At 39.7% G+C, this 12755-nt stretch overlaps 1 protein-coding gene across 1 annotated transcript in view; it reads left to right on the top strand.

Annotated features, from left to right (window-relative positions):
* Positions 1–656: 656 nt before the first annotated feature.
* The window catches only part of LOC106001740 (carboxyl-terminal PDZ ligand of neuronal nitric oxide synthase protein-like), a 134072-nt gene continuing 121973 nt past the window's right edge, over positions 657–12755 (top strand). The window contains exon 1 of the mRNA XM_013036732.1: positions 657–748. Coding sequence (XP_012892186.1) covers positions 701–748 — 48 coding nt within the window. The 5' untranslated portion in view covers positions 657–700. The remainder of the gene's footprint in view (positions 749–12755) is intronic.

Below are 12755 nucleotides of genomic sequence, written 5' to 3'. Positions count from 1 at the left end.
TGGCCAGAGCTATGGTCAGAGCAGCCCTGTCCAGGACTGAAAATGTGAATTTAAAACATAGGGGTGATACACAATGCCTCCCTTAAGATTATTATTTGGCTGGTCTTTTCCAGAATACCCTCCAGCTACCCAAATCTTCAGGCTAATATGTCTGTGGTAAGACTGGGAGACAGACCAATAGATAAAGGAATTTGGAACTGATTATAAGGAGTAAGTTAGAATTCATTTATTTTTGGTGTATGAAAAGACCTGATGTGAAGGCTTATGCTAGCTCTTCTTAATCTACACTGGGGATGAAATGGAGTTCCAAGAGTGACCTAGCTGTTGTTAAATGATAGAATGAGTTATCAAGAGATTTTGTTGAGATTTTCAAGGTAAGCTATATTTTTGCTTCATCAGGATGGCTCAGGTTTATCTTGCTAGGATGTTTTAATTCCTATGGCTCTAGTTGAAGGCTGGGTGGTGGAATTGATGTCTACTTGGGGTCCCTGTTCTAACCTCGAGGTTCCCTAAGCCCTTGCCTGCAGATATGCACCTGCTTTTAGAGGTCGCTGAAATGCCCTCATACCTATCTCCCTAGGCCTTATTTGCCAAGTTGTGGGCTACTAGAATGGTCTAATTAGACTCTCCCTCTTTGTTCTCTTTTCTTTTGCAGTATGAATTTAAAGCCAAGAACATCAAAAAGAAGAAAGTGAGCATTATGGTTTCTGTGGATGGAGTGAAAGTGATTCTGAAGAAGAAGAAAAAGGTAAGTGGCCCTGAACTAGAAACTATAGTGAAGAGGGAAACAGCAGAAGTAGGCATGGCATACCATTTCCCTCTAGTGCAGTCTCCAGGCAGAATTAACCTCTTATCTGGTGAGGTCTTCTTTTTTGACTAACAACAATGTTCACAGGCTGCACTGAAGACTAAGGAGGGGCCAGTTGCCTAGTGGGACAATTGGTCAGTCAGTCCTGGTGTTCCACAGGTGATAGCTAATCTCCCAGCATCCTCATGGTCAAAGGTTCTTTGCCATTTTGATAAAACTTTGCCTTTAAGCCTTTTCCTTCCTTTCATATTTTAAGACAGGAAATAAATATGTAGTTCAGGCTGTCCTTAAACTAAGTGTATTGTTTAATCTGACTTTGAACTTGTGATCCTTGTGATCTCCCTGCCTTCTCTTCTCCAAGTTGACTTTACAGACAGTCATGTGCCATCATACCTAGATTACCTATGAGTGTTGATGGTGGGGAATTCTTTCAATTTAAGTGAGGTATATTGAGTACCTGTAATCTGAAATCCACAATACCCCACAAATGGAAGCATTTTGGGTGTCAGAAAACACTCAACACTGGATGTTGGTGGCTCACTACTCAGGAGACTGAGATCTAAAGTATTGTTGTTTGAAGCCAGCCTGGACTGAAAAGTCCAGGAGACTCTGCCTTCAAAATAACCAACAAAAAGCAGTGTGGAAGTATGACTCAAGATACAATGTCAGCTGAGCAATCCAGCCAACGGGGTGTAAGACCCTGATTCAGAACCTTACTACTAACCCCTCCCCAAATAAAGGGCTTAATATATTTCATATTTTGGAACATTTGACATTTGCTTACTTGGTAAAGTCTATGAAAATATTCGCAGATCCAAAGCCTCTTTGAAATTTTAAACATCTGGTCTCAAGCATTTTGAATTAAGTCATAATTAACCTGTATTATGTTTCATGAGAGCATAGACAAAGGGGAGTCTTCTCACAATTTCCTGTCCTCTTTGGTACACAGCAATATTCAGCTCACTCTAGGTGCCCAGCAACTCCCGGTGTGCGTTATAATATATTAACAGTTGTTTTCCCCTCCCAAGGGGATATGTTTTCTGTCTCCTTATGTTGGTAGCCAGCAGACATCCTAAGCTATGGGGTATTTAAGAGTATTGTCCTTTGGGAGTTCCTGAGTAGGAGAATCTGTGAAATAAACTGCCTCTTAAATCCCTGGGCTTAAAATGATGAATTACCATCACTGTTAAGTTGAACAAGACCTATCCTCAGAAGCAAAAGGGAGCTAACCAAAAGCACCCTGAACTTGTGATTCAGGGATTTTGGCTTTGATCACATGCATCATATTGCTTTACTCAGCCCTTCACATGAGGAATGGAACTGCTGGTCAGCATCTTCTTGCACTGACTGATAACATAATTGCCATTTATGAGAAGGTGACACAATTCTTTAAACTCATTTGCCTCCATCCATCAGTCTTTGTGGATGTTTCTCTTGGCCAGTTATTTTTCTCACTGACCTTTTCCCCTCCTTTGCCAGTAGTTGAGCTGTTAGCTTTTTAAACCACAAAACACAGACTCTTAATTTTGGTGTTGTGAGTCGTAGGGTGCTACTCACATTGATAGAGCTCAAAACAGACAACAGACTGGTTGTTCATACTGACCTTGTCAGGTGGTAATCTTCCTGCAATCTGTTGGACAGGCCATGCCAGAGTTTCCCTACATGATTCTCTGACTTATCTACTTTCATTGCTGATTCTTAGATTCTTCCTACCACTCCAGTGCACCTAAACTTCTAACCAATGTGATCTTTGTTTATCTTCAGTTATTTTACGCTTCAGGCCCTACTATTCTGAGAACTATTTCATACCTCTTTTTTTATTGTATCTGATTTTTAAATTATCTTTAATTATACGAAGGACTTGCCATTTAACAAAGAGCTTATGAATACACTATATCTTGATCAATATCACTCCTTTCAACATTTATACTCATTTCTCTTATACCCACTCCTTCCCTCACTGTTTTTTAATTTTGTAGGATATACATTGGATTCTTGATTGCATTCTCCCCCACTTCTCTTCTTTATTCATCTGCCCTTTCCCCCTGGGCCTCACCTTATCCCTTCTGAGCACCCACTTCCTGGTATTTGAGTTTGCTGAAGTTTGATTTGGTTTCCTAAGGAATTATACTATTAGAGATCCCCCTTGAATCTGCAATATACAGTGAATATATTTGTATAAATTTGCATACCACCCAACATATTTACTTATGAGTTTGTACACTAAATCTAGTTTCCACATATGAAGGAAAACATGCATCCTTTGTCTCTCTGGGCCTGACTTACTTCACTTAACATAACTTGTTCCAGACTTTGTTTCTTTACAAATGCTACAATAGCATTCTTTCTAACAAAGAGTAAAATTTCATTGTGTATATGTACCACTTTTTCTTGATCCACACATCACATGATAGCCTAATATTCAGAATATGTAGAGAACTTAAAAAGAAATTCTCAAAAAACCCAACTCAATTAATAAATGGGCTAAATGAGAGTCTTCTCAGAAGAAAAAGTAAAAATGGTCAATAGACACATGAAGAAATGTTCAACATCTCTGGCATTAAAGGAAATGTGAATCAAAACAGCATTGAGATTCTACCTCACCTCAGTTAGAATGGTCATTATTAAAAAAACAAACAAACAAAAACAGATGCTTCTAAGGATGCAGCCAAAAGGGAACCCTAATACACTGTTGGTGGGGATATAAACTTGTTCATTCAGGAAAGCAGTATGGAGGTTCCTCAAAAAATTAAACATAGGGACTGGGAAGGTGGCTCAGTGGTAGAGTGCTTGCCTTGCATACATGAGACCCTGGGTTCGATTCCTCAGCATCACATAAGCAGAAAAAGCCATAAGTGGCACTGTGGCTTAAGTGGTAGAGCTCTAGCCTTGAACTGAAGAGCTGAGGGACAGCACCCAGGACCAGAGTTCAGGCCCTATGACCAACCAACCAACAAACAAAAAATTAAACATAGAACTACTCTATCACCCAGAAGTTCTACTCCTGGTCATTTCCCCAAAAGATTAAAACTAGGATACAGTAAAGCCACAAGCACACCATGTTCATTGCAGCACTATTCACCATAGCCAAGGTGAGGAATCAGCCCACGTGCTCCTCAAAAAAATGTGTTATATATTTATCTGTTACCATATTTATCTGATACTTTCTACTATGGAATTAATTCATGGGTTTGTCTTTCAAGTACAGTCTTATTTCCCATCTTCTTCATGGATCTTGTACCATATGTGATGCTATCCCCACTCCTCACATGGGAAGACAGGTTATATCACTTAGCACATAAGAGCAGCAGCATGCTGGGGTATTGCCTGGGAGAGAGGCCACCCTTTGCCTTTCCCCCAAGTAGAAGAAAGCTAAGCTTGAACAACATGTTTATGAGGATGTCTGAGGGACCTGTGACTCACTTTGAAACTCCACACTTGGCCATGGACAATGTTTGCTCTTCTGCTGCTCTAGAAAGGAACCGATCCAGAAGGTCTGTCCTATATCTGATTTTTTTTAGTGCCAGGTTTGGAAAGAGGAGTCTTTTCTCTTATTTCTTCAACCCACCACCCACGCCTGGTATCTTTCAGGACCGTGGCTCTGATTTGGATAATGCTTTTAATTATAGTGTACATAGTCTACCACCTCTGACAGATGAATGCATATTAACAGCAATCAGCCCTTTTGTCATCTTGTTCTCATGTGACAGCCCTTGAGTATCTACAATGTTCCCGCCACACTCACATACATACTCCTTCTCTGCTATAGAGTTGGGAAGGATAAGAGTAGATATGACACAGTATGAAAGTACCATTTCCTTTAAAGAAAAATACTATGTCCTCCAAGTGAGCAAATGCCACTGAAAGCCATCATGATTAAGCTAAGGTCTGAAGCTCTGACCAGGTAGCCATAGGCATGGCAATGACATAGCTTATGTTCAGCTATAGGTAGCAGGACCATGTGCAGTCTGACATCCCTACTAATAGTAACTGCTGGACCAGTTAGGAAAAATGTTGACTTCAGTATGCTGATTTTCACTAGGTCAGTGTGACACACTGAAAGGAATCTTGGATGTGATAAAAAGACCAGAGTTCTAAGTGTGGCTCCATCCTTTCTTGGCTATATGCTCTGAGCAATTCATTTTGCCTCTCAGAGCTTCAGCTATAAATGGAAGAGTTGAACTGGGTGATCACTTTAACTTTTCCATCTCAAATACTCTATATCAGTTCTGAAACTGTGTTTTTAATGGTTATGTACAAACACAGGCCAGCTGTATGAATTCAGATCTTTGAGAACACATTGGGTTATAGAGAAGGCAGGCTGAAGATGATGAGTGGTTCACTTTGTCTTCCAATCTCTTAGAAAAAGACCCTCTCAGATCACGCACTTCCCCAAGCAGCCATTAAGCCTTTTTTTCTCTCCTTAGATCACAACAGGCCAATGATGGAGTACTTCCCGTCTGAGAAGAGAAGTGTGTTTAAAAGTGCTTCTAGGCTGGGAAGGTGGCTCAGTGGTAGAGTGCTTGCCTTGCATGCATGAGGCCTTCGGTTCAATTCCTCAGCACCACATAAGCAGAAAAAGTGGGAAGTGGCACTGTGGCTCAAGTGGTAGCCTTGAGCTGAAGAGCTGAGGGACAGTGCTCAGACCCAGAGGCCCCACAACTGACAATAAATAAATAAAAATAAGTAAATAAGAGGCTTCTGCCTCTTAGTGAACTTTCTAACAAGAGAGGGCATGTTTTTGAGACCAATAATTTCCTGGATACCTGATAACACATAGGATGTTTTCAATAATTATTTACATTTTCAATAGTTATGTTTGTGTGATGCTGTCAAATCAGGAAGAAGTACTGAGCAGTTGAGGATAGTGAAATTATTCATTACTTTTGATTATCATATCCTTTTCCTGTTCTATCAATCTGCCAGTTTAAAAAAAAAGAAAAAGAAAGGATCAGAGCATTTCCCCAACACAAAAAGGCTGCCACTAAAGGCTGCTAATTTAGGTAGCAGTAATAGGATTTGTTCTGGTGCCTCTGAGCTTCAGGTGTGTTATATTATTGTAGGCAGTAGCCAAGTATGTTATAATCGCTGTATTGAGATGTAAAAACCAAACCTTGTGGTTAAATTAACAAGTATCTAAAATGCTCTCTTGAACTGATGCCAGGAAATAATGAATCACAAATTCCTTTTGTATCTTAGGATGAATTTGTAGCATGAACCCAGTTACCAAGACAATTAGTTTTGCTCTGATGTCTCTCAACCAGATCATTTTCTTCAACTCTCAACTAGACCCAAGTAGTTAACTTTTCTGTGTGTGTAATAATTCTTTATTGTTATTTTTGAGTCACATAAAATGGTATGACACCATTTGTTAGGGAGTGGAATCCTGACTAAGAAATAGTTTTTTTCTCTAAGAGGCCATCTTTTCATGTGGATCATGGCTCAAGGACATCACAAGTAGAAAGTGAGACTGTATCTTAAAAATTATCAGTGGGAAAAACTGAACTGAAGGTAATGGTTAGTAGTAAGAGTGTTAGCTTAGCAAGTGCCTGGCCCTGTGTTCAAACCTCTGTGCCAGCAAGGGAAAAAAATTTCCAGGATCTTGAACTTTGAACTTATACCCTGCCACAGAAGCATTACACTACAAAAAAAAATCTGTTTCCCCACAAAGAAATCATGTTAATTAGTAAGGAAATATAGAACTCTCTCTCTAACTAGATGAGAAAAGTAAGCATTCAGAATTAAAGAACCAGACTTTAGAAGAAAGGACTTAAGAAGTGAGCTGGGCTTCTCATATCTCAATACACTTAGGACTCAAAAAATTAACCCCGCCAACAACAACCGTCAAAGAAACAACCGTCCCATTAATAAGTGGGCTAAAGACTTAAAAAGAGACTTCTCTGAAGAGGAAATAAGAATGGCCAATGGAAAGATAAAAGACCCTGAATAGCAAAAATGAGCCTTAACAGAAAGAATAGTGCTGGAGGAATATCAATACCAAACTTCAAACTCTACAGCAAAGCCATAGTAATAAAAACATCTTGGTACTGGCATAAGAACAGACCTGAAGACCAATGGAATAGAATTGAAAACCCAGAAATGAACCCACAGACCTATAGCCACCTAATCTTCAATAAGCGAACTAAAAAATTAGAATGGAAGAAAGACAGCCTCTTCAGTAAATAGTGCTGGCAAAATTGCTTAATCACCTGAAAAAAACTAAAGCTAGATCCTTTTATATCACCCTACACCAGAATCAACTCCAAATGGATCAATGACCTCGGAGTCAAAGCAGACACCCTGAAAACATTACAGGATGGAATAGGAGAAACCCTAGGTCTCCTTGGCACAGGCCGAAATTTTCTTAATAGAGACCCAGAAACACAACAAACCAAAGAAAGGTTGGACAAATGGGATTGCATGAAATTGCAGAGCTTCTGCATGGCAAAGGACATAGCTAGCAAGATGAATAGAAAGCCCTCGGACTGGGAGAAGATCTTCACTAGCCATACAACGGACAAGGGTCTCATATCTAAAATATACCTGGAACTCAAAAACTTAAATCCCCCAACAACAAATCCTCAAAGAAACAACTGCTCAATAAATAAGTGAGCTAAAGACCTAAAAAGAAACTTCTCTGAAGACGAAATAAGAATGGCCAATAGACATATGAAGAAATGGTCAATCTCTCTAGCCATAAAAGAAATGCAAATCAAAACAACATTGAGATACCACCTCACCCCAGTTAGAATGGCTATAATCAAGAAATCTAATAACAACAGATGGGGCGAGGTGGAGGGGGAAGGAATGTGGCCAGAAGGGAATCCTACTGCATCTTTGGTGGGGAGTATAAACTTATTCATCCACTCTGGAAAGTAGTATGGAGGTTTCTCAAAAGACTTCACATAGAGCTCCCCTATGACCCAGCAATCCCACTTCTGGGCATTTGCCCAAATGATGACAAACAAGGCCATACTAAAGATAGCAGAACAACTATGTTTATCGCAGCATTATTCACCATAGCTAAAATATGGAACCAACCCAGATGCCCCTCAGTAGATAAATGGATTGAGAAACTGTGGTATCTTTACATAATGGAATTTTATGCTTCCATCAGAAAGAATGATACTGCCCCATTTGTTAGGAATTGGAAAGACTTAGAAAAAATCATACTAAATGAAGTAAGCCAGACCCAAAGAAATGTATGTCCCATGGTTTCCCTTATTTGCAATAATTAGTATATGTCTAGGATAATTCTATCAGATGAGCAGAAAAACTGAAAAGCTATATACATATGATCATATAAGATGATGCTAAGCAAAATGAACCCCAATATAGGGACACAAGAGTTTTTTTCTTTGTTGCTGTTCTTTTAAAGTACTATGTGATTTTTTTTTGTTTCTTTTGTATGCTCTTCCCCCTATGGTATAACCCCTGTTGTCACTGTATTTGATTCTGGTGCCCTGCATCTTGTATATACATTTTTATAATTTGGGGAGGGGAAGGAAAATAACAAAATGTCAAAACAAGGATACAGTTTGACCCATTGTAGCAATGAGACATATAAGGCACTTTGTTGAAAATAAACTTTACAACTTTGGAGTGGGGAGGAAGGAGTTGAGAAGATGTGGAGGGAAGGGATAGTAGGAGAAAAAGCAGAGGATAACAATGCTTGATAGGAAATGTACTTATTACCTAACTCAAATAACTGTAACCCCTCTATACAGTATCTTTACAATAAAAAGTATTTATAAAAAGAAATAATCTGGCCTTATCCTTGAGGTGATTAGATATGGCAGCAAAGAATGAGAGATGTTCCATGACTGAGCCTAGGTCACACCTAGGTCACTGAGCCAGAATGTGAATCTCAGACTTTAAAGTGAGCATAGTTTTTCTACCATATGCTGTTTCTTAGTCTTTATTTTCTGATAGTTTTAGCTTGGATGAGGCATCATTGTATCAGAACTATTATTAGCACTTCAGTTTGAGATGCATTGTCCTGTATCCACCCATTTTACCTGAAGGTGGGAGATAGTTTTATTGTCAGTCTAATCCCATTCCACCTAGCAGCATGAAAATAAATCAAGCTGAGTTTATATAGTTTTTACAGTTCTTCATTTTTATTTTTACATTTACAAAGAAGTCACCATTGCTGTCAATTGCATGGATAAGGCTGCGTGAATAATTGCAAAAATTGTAGACTTGGGGATGTACTTACTGATGATATGTAGTAGGGATGGTAAATAAATTCTTTTTCCATTTTATGTTCCTAAAGGAGAGCTCCAAGGATGTCAGATCAATTTCTAGATTCCAAAAAGGAGGGAGGGTCACTGTGATAATTATTCTTGACTGTTTTCTTTGGTTGTCACTGTTCTAGGCAGATCTACCTCTGAACCAGTTTATACATGCTATTCTCAGTTGGGAGCTTTCACAATGACAAAATGGCTATGAGTTTCCATGGTGCATCACAGTTGTACTCTGTACATAAAAGAAAGATGGTCCTATATCAAGGATGAGCTTACTCCATTCAGTGGTCTTACAAAGGGACATAAGCCCTTTATCTCTCTTCTCTGTTAAAAGCACTGAGCTTCCCGACAGTATGGAGTAAAAGTCTTTGATTTCATCACTTAGATCATGGGGATGACAGAGGTGGAAGAGATAGTTTTTATTTATCACTGGACTAGGTAGCTGTGACTGGAAATGAGTTACCCTCTGAGCCTCAGCGTTCATCCTTAAGATGGAGATAAGTTTCAATCATCAAAAAGAACGTGTTATGTAGAAGTTCCTTTCTCTTTTTTTTTAAAGTATAGCTCAAGCTCTCAGTCCTCCCACCTCTTCCTCTTCAGCTGTGGATTACAGGCATGCACCATGACAGCCAACAGAAGTTCCTTGCTTAAATAGAACAATGGACCTTCTTCAACTAGGAAAGTGTTTAAAAAATGATTCTGGGGTTTGATCTCAAGGGCTTGTGCTTACTAGGCAGATGTTGCACCGTGTTAGCCTCACCTCAGCTCTTTTTTTGCTTTAATCAGAGTCTTGGGCTTTTTCCTGGTGCCAGCTTCCCAAATAGCTGGGATTTCAGGCATGAGCTATCATGCCCAGCTTGATTAGGAAACTTCTGAGAATAAAAAATGAAGTGTATGGGAACAGTTTCCTGTTTCTTTCCTTTCTCACTATCTGTGTTAATCTGAGAAGCAAGGGCCAAGGCAGTATTAAATGCCTGTGGGAGAAAATGAGGAGGGCCTAGGTAACAGTAGGCTAGCTGTCAAAATGCAGGGCAGGACTGCCTCTGAATACAGGAGAGAAGGAAGGAGGGGTAAAGTCACATGACCATCAAGGATTTTACAACCAAAGTCATCCCTCAAGGATACTCACAGTTTTCCCCAGGAACAAACCTGTCTCAATCTCTCTCCATACTGTCTAGGGCTAGGAAAGATTCATGTCCTCATTGGTATGATGATGTTCCTGGTTAGTGAAACTCCCCATAACTGGAGCTTTGTAGATGCACTCTTATACTCACACCTTCCAGTATATGAAGCAAAGTGTTCCTTCAGGTTAAGCTTCTCTATCTTACCTTTAAAAGCACTTTGGAGTAAGGAGTTTCCCAAGAAGAGAAGAGAGGGGTTAAGAGAGTATTCAAAGGGATGGTTATTAACTTGAGTTCAGAGCACTCCTAAAAGGTTCAGAAGTGCCACGGCACGAATGGGAGAAGGATTACGAGAAAGAGTTGGATACATGAGTGCAGAGTTTGGAGTATGTCAAAATGGCAGACAGTTGATTCTACACAGCTATTCCACCAGACACTACTGCCCACTGATGAATTTTGTCCTGTTTCCTTGTAGTTGTTGAGCTAGTGAGGTGTGTTCTCCCTGGACTTACTCTCAAGTGCTTATTTCAGGAAAGCAAGAAGGTAAAACAGGAGAGAGGAATTGAAGGAAGAAGACTAAGCTTCAGGTATAGCTTGGAGTTATATGAACTTTCTGAAGATACTTAAACTGAGTAACTTACCTATGGATGAAACCAATTTTGATTTGTAATCTTATATGACCCAGTCATTAGTTTTGCTGCCTGTTTTTCTTCTTTCTCTACAATTTTTTTCCCTTAAAAGAGTTGTTCTCATATGGAAAAATGAAAAGAATATGTTGTTTTCTGCTTTTCTATAACATGCTGACAAAATAGAGAAAATAAAAGAAACAGTTGCAGATCAACTGAGAAGAATTTAATTTTGCTTCAGTCAAGACATTGGTGAAATAATTGAGGCAGTCTCCCTTGACCATTCATGATGCTCTGGTGACTCTAAATTGTATGAAAAAGTAAAGTCAACACTAGCCTAAGAATCAGTAGAACTTAGTTCATAGTCCTGACTAGACTACTACCTTGGGGTGACACTTTGCTTGGGTGGCTATGTGCCTCCAAATGTTATTAGAAAAAATGTGGGTGCTGAGGAAGAGTGATGAGTAGATGGGTAAGGGGTGCAGACCCTTCCATTCTGATATTCTTGGATTATCACTGCACATTGAGGAGACTGACTTTAAAAGTTTCAACTGTATTTATCTAAGAGACTTGAATAACCGAAACATTGGTGACTCCCTACTCCCCCTAAACCTTTTGAGTTACCTTGATAACATCCTGATTTCCTCTTAGACTTATCAGGATCACCCGAGGATCATTCAAGACCTTTAAAGGGAGAGGACTGGATTTTGAGCAGTAAGATAAGTGGGTAAAAATATCTTCAAAAGTTTGTCTCCTTCCTCAGAATATGCTATGTGGATACTGGGGTGTCTGCTAAAAGAAAGATATTATTTTCTAGCTCCTATAGATCTTGCCAGTGTTTGTTTTTACTAAATTAATACAAAGTACCTGAAGCCTCATCTCTCCTTCCTCTTATTTAAGAATGTCTAAGAAGGAAAACAGTTGTTTTATGTCGCACATCCCTTTATTCTTCCTTTATAGTTGTAGAGAAGCTTTTCCAGGTTCCCTTAAATAATGGAAACTTAATGCTGAGAGAAGAGAAAACACAAATTGGCACCTGATACATTTGTGTGTGTGCATGCGCCATGGTTATGGGACTTGAATTCAGGCCTGGGCTCTTAGCCTTTTCGCTCAAAGCTAGCACTCTACCACTTGTGCCACAGCTCCACTTTTGGCCTTTTTTTGGGGGAGGGGTCCAATCGTGGGGCCTGAACTCTGGGCCTGGGTGCTGTCCCTGAGCTCTTCAGCTCAAGGCTAGGGCTCTACCACTTGAGCCACAGTGCCACTTCTGGCTTTTTTCTTTTTGCTTATGTGGTGCTGAGGAATCGAACCCAGGGCCTTGAGCATGCAAGGCAAGTGCTCTACCACTGAGCCACCTTCCCAGCCCAGCTTATGGCCTTTTTTGATGATTAATTGGAAATGAGAATTTCATGGGTTTTCCTGTGATCTTAACCTCTTGAGTAGCTCCTGAGTGGCTAGGATTACAGGTGTCAACTACTGGCACCTGACTATTACTACCACTCCTTTTCTTTTCTTTTTTTTTTATTAGCTTTGCCAAAAGTTTGAGTAGAAATTTGTGCAGCAGGTCACAAAAACCATGTGCCATTATTGGTGGCCTCAGCTAAGTATTGTCTGGGATTTGATATTTATTCTATAAGAAGAGGGTTTGATTGCACTCATAAGGAGCTGGTCTTTGAGATATGCAACTCAGAGATTTAGTAGCTTCATGCCAGCCTCCAGTGGTACATTCCCTTCTGTATGACCAATCAGGTGTTAGTGATGAGCCCAGTCAGCCATAGCCAGGTTTTCAAAGTTGGTACTATTAGATGCATACAGCATAAGCCATATTGTTCCTTCAGAAAGAACCCTTTTTGGGCTGCTGTCCTCAGGACAGTGTATGTGAGAGTGTTTTGTAGTTTCATGACATCTTTCGTGCATTGAATCACTCTTTTGGTGATGGAAAAATCACAGCAGA

This window comes from Dipodomys ordii, unplaced genomic scaffold (assembly GCF_000151885.1).
Source record: "Dipodomys ordii isolate 6190 unplaced genomic scaffold, Dord_2.0 Scaffold386, whole genome shotgun sequence".
In the NCBI taxonomy this organism is placed as follows: Eukaryota; Metazoa; Chordata; class Mammalia; order Rodentia; family Heteromyidae; genus Dipodomys; species Dipodomys ordii.
This window is presented reverse-complemented; position numbering and strand designations above follow the sequence as displayed.